At 44.9% G+C, this 18,816-nt stretch overlaps 1 protein-coding gene across 1 annotated transcript; it reads right to left on the reverse strand.

Moving 5' to 3' along the window:
- Positions 1-17,337: 17,337 nt before the first annotated feature.
- LOC128705171 (uncharacterized) lies at positions 17,338-18,796 on the reverse strand. Its single transcript, XM_070081131.1, has 3 exons — positions 18,388-18,796; positions 17,984-18,129; positions 17,338-17,889 (listed from the first exon to the last, which is right to left on the reverse strand). The coding sequence occupies exons 1-3, from the start codon at positions 18,416-18,418 to the stop codon at positions 17,479-17,481; spliced, it is 588 nt and encodes a 195-aa protein (XP_069937232.1). The 5' UTR covers positions 18,419-18,796; the 3' UTR covers positions 17,338-17,478.
- Between the last annotated feature and the right edge of the window lie 20 nt (positions 18,797-18,816).

The following is an 18,816-nucleotide window of genomic DNA, read 5'->3' on the forward strand; positions in this document are numbered from 1 at the left end:
TTAACTGAGCTTCTACAGTCATATCCTAATATTTTTTCGGATGTGCCGAAAAAATGTACGTTAGGTTACCATGATGTAGATGTGGGAAAATCTAAACCAATTAAACTCTCCCCCTACAGAGCTAATCCTGAAAAGCAAAGGCTACTTCAGCAGGAAGTAGACTTCTTGTTAGAACATGGTTTAGTGGAGGAGTCATCTAGTCCATGGGCTTCACCGTGCATCCTAGTAAAAAAGGCTGATGGAGGGTTTCGTATGTGCACAGACTACCGTAAAGTGAACGAGGTCACAATTACAGATGCTTACCCTCTTCCTCGTCTGGATGACGTAATTGACTTTGTGGGTAAGGCTACTTTTGTGTCCAAATTAGATCTCCTTAAAGGTTACTATCAGGTACCTTTGACAGATAAGGCGAAGGAAATCTCTGCCTTCGTGATTCCAGGAGGTCATTATCAGTATACAGTTACCCCCTTCGGAATGAAAAATTCCCCCTCTTCATTCCAGAAACTCATCCATCAGGCTATTAAAGGACTTGAAGGCACGGCAGCATACCTAGATGATATTGTTGTGGTGTCTGATACTTGGGATCAACACCTACTTAGACTTAAAGCTCTGTTTGAGACCTTTAAGAATTCCCAATTAACAGTTAATTTATCTAAATCTTCCTTTGGCCAGGCCACTATCACTTTTCTAGGCCATGAAGTAGGTAGTGGTAATGTTGCACCTAAACTTGCTAAAGTTCTTTCGATTAAAGATTATCCAGTTCCTCATGATAGGAAATCTCTTCAACGTTTCCTAGGCATGATAGGATTTTACAGAAGATTCTGTAAGAATTTCTCAGATATTGTAGCCCCTCTTACCTCTCTTACCAGTCATAAAGTTCCCTTTAATTGGACGTCAGATTGTAACACTGCTTTTAATAAAGCAAAAAGATTATTGTGCTCTGCACCCATTCTCCTGTCTCCAGACTTCTCCAAACCTTTTTCATTACAGGTTGATGCTTGTGAGTCTGGGGTTGGGGCGGTACTATTACAAATCGGGAACAAGGAGCTGCAGCCAATCGCATACTTTTCAGCTAAGTTCCAGCCACATCAGAGAGCTTACTCTACCATTGAAAAAGAAGCCCTCGCGCTGGTAATGGCTTTGGAGCATTTCGATGTTTATGTGGGCCAGACATCGCAGGTGGTCACAGTCTACAGTGATCACAACCCGTTAGTCTATCTCCAAGCCATGAAGAATCACAACACAAGGCTTATGCGTTGGACGCTCAGGCTGCAGCCCTACAATATCAAATTAAATTATATTGCCGGCAAAGAAAATGTGTTGGCAGACTCTTTGTCAAGAGTCTAGTTTAATATTTTATTTAGGTTAGGATGTATTTGTGGTAACCCCCCTTTCAAGCTCTTTTTTTTATCCCCTGATGTGGGGGTTTTTTTTTAGTGAGGGGATACGGGCTACCGTCCGCTTGTATCTTGGACCTATGTTGGCCTATCTGACTGCTGTCTCACTCTGAGTTTAGGGTTTGGCTTTTGGTCACTAGGAAAGCTGAGCTCTATCTAAGAGTTGGATGGTGGAGAGGATAGGCGGTCCCATTATTTTGTGCCATGGCGGCACGGTTACCACTGGGAGGTGGCAGCCTAATCCTGAGCCTTCTCGGGGGTGGGGGTGTGGCATGCAAAGAGTACGTAACCTTTATTCGGCGCATGGACACACCCTCATTTACAGGCTATCTCCCCCAACCAGCGAACCAGGTTGCTAAGAGTTGATGATGGGGCCCCATCGTTCAACTAGTGACCAGGTTCTAGCCAATAAGAAGGTGGGATTGACAATCGCAGAGGTTATGTGGATACCGCTCTCCTGTCTGCCCTTGTCATTCCCACTCTAGAGCTGGTTGAAGCACGGTCTGCTATCTTGTGGCTTCTATTTCTGCCTTGCTTACCGTGGAGTGCACTATATTTATCACTGTACATAGTGTACATATTGCTGTTATAATTGGTGAAGGATAATATAAGTCTAAACTTTTTCTACTGTGTTTATTTGCTCCCATTACACCTGGGATAACAGGCCATTTGAAATCCTAGGTTGTAATAGTGTCCAGGATCTTCATCAAGTTCAAGAGTGCTGGGTTTTACTCCAGCATAGTCGACGCGTTCCAAGAAAAGAGGATGACCGTTAATTCTGCAGTGGAGGTCTGCCTACATGACGTATCAAGCTATGTAACGTGGGTAAAGGTGAGAAATGTCCCCTTTGAGGCCTTGGAATATGATGTTGTGGAGGTATTCCGTAGGTATGGCAAGATCCATTCGGCAGAGTTGGGAGTGTGGAAGGATGGGCCTTATATGGGGCTGCCAGAGGGATCTTTCACATTGAAGATGACATTGAGACAACCTATACCATCGTACGTTCTGATGGAAGAGTTCAGAACACAGGTTTATGTATATTATGCAGGACAGCGTCGGACATGTAGGCTGTGCGGGTCTTATGACCATATGGCGGCCCAATGTCATCAAAGGCAGGGACGGAGGGAACAGGCGCCAACAACTGTGGAACGACAGCTGCTCTCCTTGGCACCTGGGACAGGTGAAGCTGCAAGACAGGCGTCTGGAAGTTGGAGTGAAGAAGTAGACAGAGCGGAGTCGGAGTTGGGAGCGTGCGCCACGTTACCTGTGGGAACTGTGTCTGAGCGACCATCTACGGATGCGACTGTTGACAGAAGTGACTTACAACAGGATGGTCTGTTGGACGAGGTCTTGAAAGACTTCTTGGGGGAGGTGGAAGACAGTCAGGAAGGGGAGAAGGACGGGAGGGTATTGGAGGGGGTAGCAGCTGCACAGGAGTGTGAGAACACCTTGTGCAACGAGAGTAAGCAGCACACGGTGGTGGTTGAGGTGCACCAGGAGGACATGGATGCTGAGGCAACGTGTGGAGGTGGCACACGTAAGCGAGCAGCTGGGACGTCTGATATGGAAGATGTCTTAACGCCAGGGCAGAGATCTGGAAAGAAACCTTGGAAGACCGGGCTAGAGCTCCCGGGGAATGGTGGCACCGGTTCTGTGGTACTGCAAGGGTCGAAGGAAAAGGGGGGGATCGGAGGTCTGGATAGACCAAGTGACAAACGTGGCTATAGTCAACAGCCACGTCTTTCGAGCAACCTTCAAAAGCGGCGGGGAAAGCCGCCTTTATTGTAATAATTCAAGGTGGTCACCATTAATGTTAACGGCCTGAGAGCTGAGGTTAAGAGAGTGTGGATGGAATGGTTTTTGAGGAGATTTGATGTGGATATATGTTTCATACAGGAGCATAATTACAAGTTTGGATGTGAGTTGCGCTTGAAGGGATATAAGTTATATGTGAGTGGATCGGTGAGGTTAAAAGGGGGGGTTGCTGTGGCTGTGAAGGAAACCAGTCCCTTGCGTGTGTTGGGGTGGGAGGAGGGTGGGGGTGGAAGGGTGGTGCGGGTAGAGGGAGAGTGGGGTGAGACAAGGGTTTGTTTTATAGGAGTATACATGCCGGCGGATGGAAATGCAGCAGTTAAGGTAACTTTCGTGAGGGATGTTTTGCTTTTTTATTTGAGGGGATTGCCTTTAGTTACTGTGATAGGAGGAGATTGGAATTGTGTCATACGACAGGGTGATGTGGAACCGAGGGGGGCGGGGTGTGTGTTGGGGTTTTTACGCAATGTGTTGGGGGATGTGGGAGTTTTAGATGTAGTGGGGAGGGGTGGTTGGAGGGTTGAGTATACATTTGTACGAAGGGGTTATGCTGCACGACTGGATAGGCTCTATGCTACGGAGGCAATACGAGTTCTGGGAGTTAGGACCTTCGATGTGGGGTTTTCGGACCACAGGGCGGTTATTGCGGATCTTGATTGGGAGGGTATGGTTAGGATACACACTGGTTATTGGAAATTAAATGCGAGACTTGTGAAGGGGGAGGGGGTGAGTGAGGCTTTTGGGGATTGGTGGCACTCTTTTTGGGGATCAAGGGATGTGGGGTCGTGTGTCTTGGAATGGTGGGAGAAGCGAGCTAAGCCGGGTATTGCTGGATTCTTTAAAAATAGGGGACGGGAAGAGGCCAGGTGGAGGTATGGGTTACAGAATTATTTGGAATGTCAGCTGAACGAGTGTTATGAGGAGGAAGTGGGGAGGCAGTATGGGACCGTGGAGCAACTTAGAGGTAGACTGGCGGAGATACACAATGACAGATTTGATGCCGTGCGTGTGAGGGCAGGATTGGAGGCTGTATTGTGGGGGGATAAACCTTCGGGAAGTGTTTTAAGACGTTTTAGGGTAAGGCAGAAGGAGTCAACTATTTTGCAATTAGAGGTGAGCGAGGATATGGGTGGATATCATAAGGGTCAGGTGCTTACTACTACAGAAGGCATGAGTAATTATACTGATTTCTGGTTTCGAGAGAAATGGAGAAAGGGGGGGGGAGGGCGATGCTTTTGAGGAAGTGTTGGAAGGGGGGTGTGGGTTAGGGCAGAAAGAAGTGGAGGGGATGGAGATGGGAGGAGCGATTAGTGTGGGGGAAGTTGAGGAGGCAGTGTTTAACATGAGTACTGGAAAAGCACCAGGCATCGATGGGATTTCAAATGATTTTTACAGAGTTCATTGGGAGCATATTAAGACTTGTCTGGTGGAGGTCATGAATTGTATGCTGCGGGAGGGCAAGCTAAGTCAGACACAAAGTATTGGAGTGGTTGTGTTGGTTCGCAAAAAGCAAGTGGGGAGTGTTTTAAGTGCGTATAGAGCTATCTCACTAATGTGTTCTGACTACAAGATTTTTGCAAAGATATTAGGTAATAGGATGAAGAAGGTAATTGGTGGGGTTGTACATAGGGGTCAGATGGGTATACCGGGACGAAGTATGAGAGTTGGGCATGGGCGCATAAGGGACTTTTTGGAGGGTTGCGAGGGGGGAGGACTTTTGGGTATTGATTGGGAGAATGCATATGACTGTGTGAATAGAAAATTTTTGAGGGCTTGTTTGCTGCGTCGGGGTTTGGACTGGGAGTGGCGCGGTGGGTCGATACGCTATACTCATCGGCTATGGTACGGGTCCAAGTTAATGGCAGATTGGGAAGGCTGGTTAAAATGGAGAGAGGATTACGGCAGGGGTGCCCTCTTTCTCAGATTCTGTTTGCGTGCATCCAACATTCGTTCTATGGGCTCGTTGAGGGGGTGGGAGCATTAAATGGGGAGAGGGAAGGGCGCTCAGGCATTGTGGGGTATGTGGATGATACCACTATCCTGATAGAAGGGGTGGAGGGATTGCATACGGTGGGGAGGGTGTTGGGGATTTTTGGGGAGGCGTCTGGCATGAGAGTAAATAGGGCGAAATCGTGTTTACTGGAGGTGGGTGCTTGGGTGGGGGGGGGGCTTGGGGTTGGAGTTTGGGTGGGCAGTGGTGGATAATTTGAAGATTTGTGGAGTTTTATACATGGCGAATGCGCAGGAGGCTAGGCAGGTAAATTCAGAGAGGGTAGTGGAGAAAGTAGTGAGTAGATTAAGGGGTTTACGGGCGGGAGATGTCACATTACAGCAGAGGGCGGTAATAGTTAATTCGCTGGTTTACAGTAAGGTTTGGGGTATAGCGGAAGTGTATCCTTTGAGAACACAGGACGTACAAGAAATACAGAGACGAGCTATACGTTATGTTTGGGGTTTTGGGAGGGCATGGCTGAGCAAGGAAGTGGTGATGTCGAATGTGCGCAGAGGGGGAGTGGGTCTTTTAGCATTGGGGCCGAGGGTGAAAGCAATATATGTAAAACAGTCATTCGTCAGGGCTGGAGGGGAAAGAGGGGTAAGAGTGGGGAAGGTGATGGGGGATGTGCGGAGATGGTGGGGAGGTAAAGAGTTAATTGAATGTGAGGATATGCTGAGGGTTTTGTTATTGGTTAAAGATGTTGAGCGACTTAAAGTGGGGCGTTTGGTATCATTGAGTGGGAGGACGGAAATCCTGCAGGGCGTATCGGTCTATCCATTGTATGATTGGGGGACGATATGGGAAGACTTCAGGAGGCTCAGGTTAATGCCTAGGGTACGTGAGTTGGTATACAGATTCATGATGGGGATCCTAGCTTCAAAAGCAGTTTTGAGTTTAATGGGTTTGGTGAGGGAACCGTCCTGCAGTCAGTGTGGTGAGCTGGAAACGGCATTTCATGCGGTTTATTTTTGTGAAGAATTGAGGGAGGTACGGATGTGGTTGGCGAGGGTTTTTTGTCTGCTAGGTGGGGGTAATGTAGAGACCCTGCGAGCTTTAACATTAGAGGTAAAAGGGGTATCACGGGAGGTAAAAAGGGCGATTATGTATGTGGTAGTGGATTTTCTGTATATTTCCTGGGGAATGAGAGATGCTGGGGGTAGGATTCGAATTAAGGCAATTGCAGCGCGTATATACAGGACTGCTGGTAGGAACAAACTTATTTATGGGAGTCAGTGGGGAGCTTGTTTTCCAGAGAACTACAGAGAGATTACAGTCAGTCGTCTCCTGCAATTGGTACAGTGATAACCATGTAGGGGACTGGTTTTCTTTGGTAGTCGGGTTTTCACGGGTTTTCAGTGGAGGTGGCGTGTATGAGAATGGTTTTAGCGAATGACATGGGTGGATGGTATGTAGTGTAACGGATTATGGTTGGGTGGTAACTAGTCTGATTCCGGTTGCTGTTGTAGGAATGGAACAAGTAAAACTGTGTGCAAGTGTGATTTGCTTTGGGTATGGAGGTGAATGTGTGCGAATGTAGTGTGTGTGTTAAAAGTAATGTTCTTTAAGATAGGAAAGCTCCCGGTAAGTGGCGTTATTATGAGGAAATCAAGATATGTCAGGTAAAATGGTGTTCAGGGTTAAGTTAACTTTCTGGCTTAGATCATAATATATCAAATGAACGATTTCGTGGTTCTTAACAAACTTTCATGTACAGTAATTTGTGTTTTTCTTTTAGGGAAAAATAATAATGTAACTACTTTTGGAGTGGTGAGACACTCCTGTGTCAAATTAGTAATGTATCATCTGATGGATGATGGTAAAAGTTTGTATATATGCCACAAAAAATTACGAATAAAAAGTGTTGTGTTGTTTCTGTGTACACAGTTTTATAGACAATATTTAATTTTGTATTCACTTAGCTTGTTTTTTAACGTTTGTGTAATGGTGCAACGTTTAGTTGGTGCAGGGATGGCACAAGAACACCTGGGTGTTCAAGTGTGAATGTAATGGTGCAACGTTTAGTTGGTGCAGGGATGGCACAAGAACACCTGGGTGTTCAAGTGTTGGTGCAGGGATGGCACAAGAACACCTGGGTGTTCAAGTGTTGGTGCAGGGATGGCACAAGAACACCTGGGTGTTCAAGTGTGAATGGCTCTGGGTATGGAGGTGCATGTGAGTAAATGTAGTGTGTGGTGTATGAATGCAATTTTCTCAACGATAAGAAGGCTCCCTGTGTTTGGAGTTATTATGAGGAAAACATGATACAATGTACAGTAAACTGGTGACTAGGGTTAATTTATCTTTATGGCTGAGTTCATAATATATCAGATAAACAAGTTTTTTAGGAAAATATATAATAATGTACATTCTTTTTGGGGTGGTGATACACTCCATTGTCAAAATAGCAATGTAACATTTGATGAAATCTAGTAAAAGTTTGTATATATCCCAATCTGTTGGTGATATCAGTTTTTTTGCTTCGGGGTGAAGGGGGAAGATTAGCAAAAATTTTTCTGCCAGGATCAGATCTATCAAAATTAACGGTAATCGTGACAAGTGTATGGAAATATAAAATTAACAGTGTGTTACAGAATCAGTTATGGCATTTGTAAGGATTCTGTATGAAGGATTAATAATGTATAAATAACAAAGTGGAAAAAATAATGCAGATTGTAGGTTTGGGTCTTCTTTTGTTATAATAATAATAATGATGAATATTGTTATGCCATCTTGTGTTATCTTACTTAACATAGTTACATGGGATATAATGTATAGGGGATGAGGGACAGTTTGTGACAACACAACGTTAATCGTCTGTGTGCATTTAGACAAGGAATTTTATAATTTTGTGTAAGAACTGATACTGTGTTCTTTTATCTGTTTAATGTATTGTGTTGCTATTTGCCCCATCCAGGAGAAGCACGTTCTCCAAAACTTTCCTGTACTCCACAGGCTCCGCAAAACGTCTGTAGTGTCCACCGTCAGGGTGGCACACGCCATAGACCGCGTCTCCTCTTGTTGTACTGCCTCACTCCAAAGCTTAGGTCCTTGTTCAGGCGAGGGACCAGTCTCCAGATCAAAGGCCTCGGTTCGTAGAACCACAGGAGAAGGTTCCCGGATGTGTACAACCAGGCGTCTGGAGCACTGAGCAGCCATATGGTCATACGAGTTGCATAACCTGCATGCATGTCTTACGTTGGCCTGCATAGTGAACAAAAACTTGGGTCCTGTAGTGTTCTAGATGAACGTAAGATGGAATCGGCTGTTTTAATGTCATCTTGAGGGTGCAGGAGCCTTCCGGGAGCCCCTCGTATGGGCCTTCCCTCCACACTCCCTTGGTCGCTGCATGTACCGTGCCGTATTTACCAAAAACTTTCCGAATAACATACTCCTCCGCCTCGAAAGGCACGTTCCTTACTTTGACCCAGGTGAAGTATGTGGAGACGTCATGCAGGCATACCTCTACGGCTGAATTCACCGCCATTTTCCTCTCTTGAAAAGCTTCCACAGTCTTGGAGTAAAAGCCGGCATTTGCGAATTTTACAAAAAACCTCGACATCCCATTGAGAGCCACACCATATAATTCCTCAGTGGGGATGCCGTAGACGTCGCGAATAATGGTAGGCAACAAGAAATGCATCGTTGCACCACTGAGAGAGCCAAGAATGAATTCAACACAGACCGTGTTTACTCTTCTACTCTGACGATCCGCCATCTTGCGTACTGTAGTACACGGTTCGCCACCAGGTGTAAGCAAGAGCAGGCTCATAAAGCGTCCTTTCAGCCCGCAGGTTGAGAGACGAATGATAAATCTGTGATAGATAACGAGTGAGTGAAGAGGTTTTCATAGGTTGGAGGGAGTCAGGGGGTCACAGCGGGCTCGCCTCCTTGGGGGGGGGGGTCGTGAATGTGTTGTGAATGTGGGTTTGGAATGGTTTCCTGGTTTTCATTGAGACTTTATGGCAGCCAAGTGTGGATGTAGAGCTCAAGGTCTCGTTATGTTAGATATAACACTTTTCAGAATGTAGGTATAATATAGTAGATTTTTTTATGTATTATTTTGATGTGTATCAGTCTTGTATGACACGATTCTTGAGTAATAAGTTCTTTGCGACATGAAGTGTGTTTTAGTTTGTCTTTATGTTACGTGCTGAGTTTTTGCATGATGAGATATACTTATATACTGTTTTGCTTTGTGCATACAGTGCATCTGATTAATGTAATTTTGTGAAATTGTTTGTGTGTACGTGTGTGTGTGTGGGTGTGTGTGTGTACTCACCTAGTTGAGGTTGCGGGGGTCGAGTCCGAGCTCCTGTGTGGGTGTGTGTGTGTATATATATATATATATATATATATATATATATATATATATATATATATATATATATATATATATATATATATATATATATATATATACATATATATATATATATATATATATATATATATATATTCATTGTCCTCTTCGCTTTCGGGCTGAGTGGACGCACTGCGCAAACAGCTCTTGCTTTCTCTGGTGCGCAACTTCCTGTTTTCACCAAGATGGCTGCCAGCTACCGCAGGAGGAGCAACACCGTGTGTGTTGACCTTGTTAAAGGGGCAATTTACCCTACGAATGCCTCTGTTTTATTACCAACGATTATACGGGACACGTTTGGTATTGAAGTTGAAGAATTACATGGAATAGCACTTAATGGATCATCACGAATCTTCATAAAGTTCTGCACAGTGGAGGCATATGAAAGGACGGTGACTCAGTACCAGGAGAAGAACATCACCGTATCATCTGGTCTGGAGGTACGCCTGCGGGATGCCTCAAAATACTACACCTGGGTGAGGATCCGCAACGTTCCTTTCGAGGCAGACGATGTAGATATCAGAGAGACATTTCAAAGATATGGTGAGGTGCATGCTATAACTTTAGTTCGATGGACGGAGGGAATCTATGAAGGGTTGCCGGCTGGATCTTACACCGTCAAGATGTCTTTAAGAAGACCTATTCCATCGTATGTTGTCCTGGAGGATTTTAGGACACAGCTGTACGTGACCTACGCGGGACAACGAAAGACGTGTCGCCTGTGCGGCGCTTTTGACCACATGGCGGCCGGATGTGGTAAAGCAGCAGCGCCGCGGCCTTGGGAACGGCAAGTAGTCACAGAGTCTCAGGCGGAACCTCTGCCGAAGACTTTGAGTGCAGCAGGCAAAGGTAATTGGGCGGACGAAGTGGAGGGCGTGTTAGAGAATTGTGTGACACTACCAGTGGCTTCGGATGCTCCCCCGCAAACGGGCCCGGGAGTTGAGCAGCAGCCTGTGGGGGTGGGAGAGACCGGTGATCCACAGGAGTTATCTACGCCCCTACAGGAGATGATTAAGTCTTTCCTGGACGTGCCTGCGGAGGAGAACCCAGCTACAGACAGGAGAATTCTGATGGTTGAGAAGGACTTGATTGAGCAGATTCCAGAGCCTCTGGGGTCAGAGCCTGGCATGTTGCAGTTGCTACAGGTGGAAGCTGAGGTGCACAAGGGCAATGGAAATACTGATATGGAAATTGAGGGCACATCTAGAAAGAGGGCTGGAGGCTCGTCGGATGAGGAGGTTATAACACCAGCTCAGCGTTCAGGGAAGAAGACGTGGGCAGGAGTGATTAAGAAGGGGCAGGGTAGTGCACAGGGGGGGGGGGGAGGGGGTCCAGGCGGGAAAGAGTGCACGGGAAAAGACAGAAGCAGCAAAAAGTGGAACAGACAGGACACAGAGACATAGAGGAAAGCCACCCTTTCTGAATCTTTAAGTGTCTAACGATAAACGTGAATGGCCTTAGAGCTGACGGTAAACGAGTATGGTTGGAGGATGTTTTGCGGCGTTTTAACATTGATGTGTGTTTTATTCAAGAACACAATTTCAAGTATGGCAGAGAGTTGAGGCTGAACGGTTTTAGGATGTATGTTGGTAGTTCAGGGAAATTAAAGGGTGGGGTGGCAGTGGCAGTGAGGGAGTCCAGCCCATTCCACGTGCTCAAGTGGGAAGAGGGAGGGGAGGGGAGGGTGGTGAGGGTGGAAGGGATATGGGGTGAGATTAGAGTATGTTTTCTGGGGATATATATGCCGGCAGATAGTAACATACGGGTAAAGGTGAATTTTGTAAGGGAGGTTTTGCTTTTCTACATGCGGGGTTTACCAATGGTTTCTATAATAGGTGGGGATTGGAATTGTGTAATCAGGAATAAGGATGTGGAGCCGAGAGGGGCAGGGTGTGTGCTTGGAGTATTGAGGGATTTGTTGAGGGATGCAGGGGTTTATGACATAGTCAGGGGCGATGGGTGGAAAGTAGAGCACACGTTTATGCGGAGGGGTTATGCTGCCAGGTTGGATCGTATATATATAACTCGAGATATAACAGTAGAACGTGTAATGACGATAGATTTAGGTTTTTCGGACCATCGTGCCGTTTTGGCAGAGATGGCATGGGAAGGGATGGTTCGTAGGTATGTGGGTTATTGGAAAATGAATGTGAGGCTACTTCAGGGAGAGGGGGAGGGGTTGTTTTTTAGGGAATGGTGGAAGCAACTATGGGAGGCTCGCAACGAAGAGGAGGATGTCTTGGAATGGTGGGAGAAGCACGCTAAATTGCAGATTAGGGAGTATTACCAGCATAGAGGAAGGGATGAGGCGAGGTGGAGGTATGGTTTACAGAAATATTTAGAGGGGCAGCTAAATGATTGTTATGAAGGGGGAGGGGGGGCTAGACATGGAGAAATAGAGGTTTTAAGGGGAAGATTGAGGGATATACAAAATTCTCGTTTTGATGCGATACGTGTGAGGGAAGGTTTAGAGGAGGTTCTATGGGGTGACAAACCGTCAGGATGTGTTTTGAGGAGATTTAGGAATAGGCAACAGATGACCACGATTATGGGATTAGAGGTGTGTAAAGGGGTGGGGGGATATAGGGTGGGGCAGGTACTTAGTACCACCGATGGAATGAGCAATTATGCTGATTATTGGTTTAGGGAGAATTTTAAGCAGAGGGAGGGAGGAGAGAGGGAGGGAGAGATTCTGGGAGAAGGAATTCGAGGTATTTTAGGGGAGGAGGAGAGTGCGGTAATAGAGGGTAGGATCAGTGAGGAGGAGGTGGAGGAGGCGATAATGGGCTTGAGTAGGGGAAAAGCGCCGGGCATTGATGGAATTCCTAATGATTTCTATATTACACATTGGGATTGTATGAAGGAATGTCTGGTCCGGTTGTTTAACTGTATGAAGGAAAGGGGAGTGTTGGGGGAATCGCAGGGCACGGGGGTAGTAGTTTTGGTCTATAAGGGAGGGGGGGGGAAGACCTTGGGTGCTTTTAGGGCGATCTCCCTCATGTGTGCAGATTATAAAGTTTTTGCGAAGGTTTTAGGTAACCGTATGAAAAAGGTGCTTGACCGAGTCCTACATAGAGGACAGTGTGGGATTCCAGGTCGAAGTATGCGTGAGGGGCATGGAAGAATTAAGGATTTTGTGGAGGGTAGACAACGGGGGGGGGGATCTTGGGGATTGATTGGAAGCAGGCTTATGACAGTGTAGATAGACATATGTTGTGGTGTATTTTAAAAAAACAGGGTTTTGGTGATGAGATTGTGCGCTGGGCGACTACTTTGTATACGCCTGCAACGGTCAGGGTACAGGTTAATGGGAAGTTAGGGTTGCCGGTGCAGATGGGGATGGGTTTGCGACAGGGTTGCCCCTTGTCTCAAATCCTCTTTGCATGCATGCAGGACCCTTTTTATAGGCTTATAGAGGAAGGAGTGTGGGAACAGGGAGAGGTGGGTCCTGGGAGATGTGGTATTGTGGGGTATGTGGATGACACCACAGTTTTGGTAGGAGGGGAAATAGGATTGGGGAATGTGGGACGTATAATAGAGATTTTTGGTGGGGCGACAGGGATGAGGGTTAATGGAGCAAAGTCAAAGTTATTAGAAGTAGGCACGTGGGTGGGGGGGGGGGTTTGGGGGAACAGTATGGGTGGAACGTAGTGGATAGAATTAAGATATGTGGGGTTGTGTATATGGCGGACGCTGGGGAGGCACAGAGAATAAATTCCAAGGAAGTAGTGAGTAGAGCGATGGGTAGGATGCGCGGGTGGAGGGCTGGGGATGTAACATTGCAGCAGAGGGTGGTGGTAGTAAATACACTTGTGTACAGTAAAGTGTGGGGCGTGGCAGAAATATATCCCCTGAGGTCGTGTGATATTCAGGAACTGGAGAGGGTGGTTTTGAGGTATGTGTGGGGTTATGGGAAGCCATGGCTACGGAAGGAGGTGGTGATGATGGGCGTGCGGCAGGGTGGGCTGGGTCTTATACCTTTGGACACACGAGTGAAGGCAGTGTATGTGAAGCAGCGATACTTGAGGGTGGGAGGGGAGAGGGGTAGAAGGGTGGGAGAGGTCATGAAGGATGTGCGAAAATGGTGGAAGGGAAAGGCACTACTGGAGTGTGAAGATATGGTGCGAAATTTGTTGGCAGTAAGGGAAGCAAAAAAAGTAAGGGTAAGTAGGCTTGGGAGGACAGGTTGGCAGGGTACAGTGATACAGGGAGTAGCTACATACCCAATGTATGATTGGAGGGGCATTTGGGAAGACTTTCGGAAGATCAGATTAAAGCCAAGGGTTCGTGAAGTGGTTTATAGATTCTTTATGGGAATTCTAGCTACAAGGTCAGTGCTATATAGAATGGGTTATGTAGGTGCTGGCACTTGTTTGCATTGTGAGGAAGAGGAGACGGCTTTTCATGCCATATATTTTTGTGAAAACTTGGGTTTTGTAAGGGCATGGTTAGCGAGAGTTCTGGGTATAGTGGCGGGAGGGGGGAGAAACATTTCGACTTTGAGGGCTTTGCATTTTGATGTGGGAGGGGTTTCCAAGGACATTCGGAGGGCAGTGATGTATGTAGTGGCAGATTTTTTGTATGTGTCTTGGTGCATGCGGGAGGTGGGGGGTGAATATAGGGTGCGGGCGCTTGCGGCGAGTGTGTATCGTACAGTATGCAGAAATAGGCTACTATATGGGAGGTTGTGGGTAAATAGTTTTCCCTTGGGTTATCGTAATCTGACGGTAGGTGTAATGTTAGGGTTGGGTGTAGTTTAGAGCTGGATTGGGCTGGTTCTCCCTAAACTGGCATTCTTGTTCTTTTTTGAGATTAGTGGAGGATGGAAGGTGGAATAAAAGTGTGTGGTAGTGGAGCATATGGGTGTAAAGTCGTTAGGAATGAGGGGGGGCGTAGGGGGGGGGGGGGGTGAACTGGTGACATTTGGTTAAGAGACAGGGGTTTTATGACTTTCGACGTCAGGTACGAACTTGAGCATGGAAGGGAACGTGAGTTTGTGTTTTTTTAATACAGATAGCATGGGGTCAGGGGATGGCAGGGGGTGGCTTTCTGAAGTGTCTTTTGCCAGGTTGGTTTTGTTAATGATTGAGGTAGTACTGCCCGGTACATGTTTTATTAGGAGCCATAAGTTATATTGTGTAACTTAGTGCGTGACAGAGTAAGTCTGATATTGCTCTGGAACATTGTTAATAAATATATATATCTTGTTGAACATAATACATAAAAAATGGGAATATGTATTAGTGAGTGAGTTACAATTTCTAGTGTACTGTTACCATATTAGTTGGTATTCTTCACTTTGTCAAATAATTACTATCTATATATTGTTATAAGTTATTTATGTTAGTTCTTATTTTATACGTTTTAAGTGAACAAATGTAAGGTGTTGTGACGTCTAGTGCAAGTGGCATTTATCTTGCACTGGGGAAAAGGGGAAGTGTAAAGTAAATATGATTGGATCATAACGAAATGTCATTGGATATATGTACACTGTATTTAGAAGACGGGAAGGATTGTGAGGATTGTCAATATATGTATTAATTCTTATGTAAATTTCATGGAACTCAGGGTGATAATAATGTACACCTATTAGTCGGATGATAAGTATTGATATTATTATGCTTATTGTAATATAATTTGATTGATGAAATGTATAATCTGGTTTTTAGCTTTGGAGTAAAGAGATAAAAAGCATAGGGGATAGGGGATATTTTGTAAGCACAAAGATGAATCAGCAGTATGTATTTAGAAAATGTAACAATTTTATTTTTCTGTGGCGGAGACGATAAGGGGTTCTCATATTCCTTTATGTTATTGTATTTTAATGTATTTTTAAATTCAATGACTGATGGAGGTTATGAGTGGTGACGGCAGACACAGTTACTAGGCATGTGGGGGGGGGGTGAAGAGTCAGCGGTAGTGTATTAAATCCACCACCGTGCACGATATTGATTGTTATCATGGGGTATATGAGGGTTAGGGTGTGGATTGGTTTCTTTGGTGGATGTGTGCCATCATGTTCAGACGTTCCTTGTATTATAGTCAGCCTTTTAGATGGCTGGATTGTGTTTATACATGTTGTCAATGATGTCCTTAATGCTCTAATAAATGTATAAGAGATGTCAATGAGTATACTCAGGTGAAAGTGGTATGTTTTTCAAGGGGGGGGGGGGAGTGTAAGCATTACTAGGTAGGACTATCGTTTTTATTATAAGACCATCTTTTCACGTGAAGCACAGTACATAAAAGTAGTGTTTGATTGGAGTGCAGCAGCCAATTCTGATGTCATTATATAAGTGCTTCTTTGGTATTTGTGTAGTCACTGCAGATTATCGTTTTACTGCCTGTATCTTGTTACATATTGATTATGTACCCATATATTTTTTGTACCTGAGTTTTAAATAAAATATAAAAAAAAAACATATTGCTTAATCCTTACTTTAAGAACACTAGTAAATAATTATAATTAACCTTCCCTCTAGGCTACATATTTTTCAGTTTATCATTAAATACATGCACCAGTATTTATCAGCACTGGGTTCCATATTCCGGGAAAAATACCTTCAGAATCAACCAAGCAAGGCCTAGTCATCTGGGATTTAACTTCAGCTAGGGTCCGTCTCCATGTCTGTGCATGGTGACACTTGTTGGTCCTTCGCCTATTACTGTCTGAGAAAGAATGTACGTAGATATTAGTAGTATATATTGGTCGATCTAGGAACACTGCCGGATAATGACCATGGAAAAAGAGATAATGATGGGGTCTGTATGGCCTTAGGGCTGACAGGGTAATTGTTTAATATGTTTAATCATGCCCCAAGGGGATAGAGAGTCTTATTCCTATACATTAATAAGTAGGTACATAAAGTAGAACAAAGGATTCGGGTGTGCAGGTGGCAGATTCCAGGATAATGAGTGTGGAAAAGAATGTGATAATGGGTGGTCTGCATAAGCACAGGTGCTGTCAGGGGGTACAAGTTTAATATGTTTAGTCATCCCCCCAAGGGGATAGAGAGGCTTATTTCTGTGTAATTACTAAGTATAAGAAGGTAGGTAATGATCACTTCTGACACCCCAAACTCAATCACTCTGATAGATGGGAGAGGCAGTACAAAAAAGGATTCAGGTGAGCAGGTGGGCAGATTCCCAGGATAATGAGTGTGGAAAAAGAATGTGATAATGGGTGGTCTTCATAAGCACAGGTGCTGTCAGGGGTACAAGATTTAATATGTTTAAACATCCCCCAAGGGGATAGAGAGAGAGGCTTATTTCTGTGTAATTACTAAGTATAAGAAGGTAGGGTAATGATCACTTCTGACTCCCCAAACTCAATCACTCTGATAGATGGGAGAGGCAGTACAAAGGATTCAGGTGACTGGGTACAAGCTTACCATCTCCGAGGGAGTCCCCCCCCCCCTTCCCGGGGCTGCGACTCACTGACGCGACTGTTGCTACTTCACAACAACAACACTGCTGGGTTTAAAGAACGCGGTAATGGATGGGCAGCTGGTCCCCCGAGGGAGTGTTGCTCGCCCGTCCGTACCTCAGCAAAAAAAAAAAAAGGTTCTTCCGGGTACTACGGTGGTGTTTATTCTTGCCAGCTGCTAGATCTTTCCAGGTGGGGGAGGCTTAAAGCAGTGAGAAAAGGTCATCTAGGGGAGACCTTTGTGCTGATAGAGGTCTTATAGGAACTTTGTCATATACATTTTCCTCTCAGATGGGGAGAGGCTTAAGTGGTGCGATATTGTTTATATATATATGTTTAGACTAGAGAAGATAGTAATATATAGTTATATGTAAATAAAAATCAGAGTTTGTCAATATTTTTATTAATTCACATACAAAAGGGCAAAAAAAGCTGTGCAAAGTTTTTTAGCGCGAGCAAAGGGGCGAAACTGTGCGAGTTTTACTGGTTAGACTGAATGACTGCGCTCCTCCTGTTCACTTTCTGTAAGATTGATAACCTCCCGCTCGAAAATGATTTCCTTTTCAGGTACATCAACATCTGCCTTTACTCCACCTGCCGTCTTTACTCCAGCTGCCGGCTTTACTCCATCTCCAGCATTTACTCTCACGTCGGGGGTTTTCCCTTCCTTCTCCGACTGACCGTCAGGGTGCGCTTCAAGGTCGCCAGTTTGTTCAGCACCTGCCGCGGCAGTGACCTCAACAGAGTCATCAGATTGAGCAGTATCGAGCGTAGAGAGGTCCACAACGAGGTCATCAGACTGACATGAGGGAAGGCTCTGCGTTTCATCGTTGTCGAGATCTGGTTCTTTCTTCATAGGCTCCTCTATATCAGATGAACTGATCCCATCTTCCACAGGCTGTAAGTCATAAAGAGAACATATTTATCACTTTCAAATAAAGGAGTGGGACTCGTCTCTAATCTACCAAAGGAGGGAACATAGAAAGACATACCCTTTCCTGAGGAAGTCTTTGTTTGCGTTTCCTGCTATCATCACAATGACACCGCTTTAGGAGTTTGAAGCCGGTGTGTTCCTTCCCTTCCAATCTACCAGCCGATAAAATCAAAACTTTACAAATTCTGACTGGCCCAGTGAAAACTGTTGAAGAAAAAAAAAAGGAGACTCAACTTTAAAATTATTATAAGTCTCTTGCGCTCGTTTTGTTTCGTTAATATTCAAAGAGAAGTATCCAATCTACCAGCCGATAAAATCAAAAACTTTACAAATTCTGACTGGTCCAGTGAAAACTGTTGAAAAAAGAGACTCAACTTTAAAAATTATTATAAGTCTCTTGCAGTCGGTTGTTTCGTTAATATTCAAAGAGAAGTTTTTAGCAAAATAAAATGTCTCGCTTACCAGAATCGAGAATGTCTGCTTCCTTCACCATGATGAGAGTAAAAAGGCTATGGAGAGGTCAGCCTCTATCTTTTTGCGGGGAAGACAGCTTCAGCGGGCTCTTATATACAGCTCAGAGAGGGCCTTACCAGCCAGGAGGGGTATTTGGGGGATACTCTCGTCAGAGGTGACCTTCCCCACAGAGGGAAGCACAAAGATAACCTTGACTTAGGCAAAATGTTTTTTCACAAGGAGGTAACATTTTAAAATTCTCTCTAGCATATGCTATCACTAATCTGTCATTGATAAAAAGCGATTTTTCCGAGAAATTTTTTTTAAAAAAATATAAAGCTCTTTCTAATCCCACAAGGCTTGCTTTATGAATAAACATCATAACATATAGACCGCAAGTGAGTGAAAAATCACTTTGTGTTCTGCCAGATAAACGAT

The sequence above is a fragment of the Cherax quadricarinatus genome, unplaced genomic scaffold, assembly GCF_038502225.1.
Source record: "Cherax quadricarinatus isolate ZL_2023a unplaced genomic scaffold, ASM3850222v1 Contig1793, whole genome shotgun sequence".
NCBI lineage: Eukaryota > Metazoa > Arthropoda > Malacostraca > Decapoda > Parastacidae > Cherax > Cherax quadricarinatus.

Coding starts and splice junctions, on each gene's coding strand:
- LOC128705171 (XM_070081131.1), bottom strand. CDS start 18,418: ATGGTGAAGGAAGCAGACATTCTCGATTCTG. Junction 18,130..18,387: donor AGCAGACATTCTCGATTCTG/GTAAGCGAGACA, acceptor TTTCTTCAACAG/TTTTCACTGGGCCAGTCAGA. Junction 17,890..17,983: donor AAAGACTTCCTCAGGAAAGG/GTATGTCTTTCT, acceptor TATGACTTACAG/CCTGTGGAAGATGGGATCAG.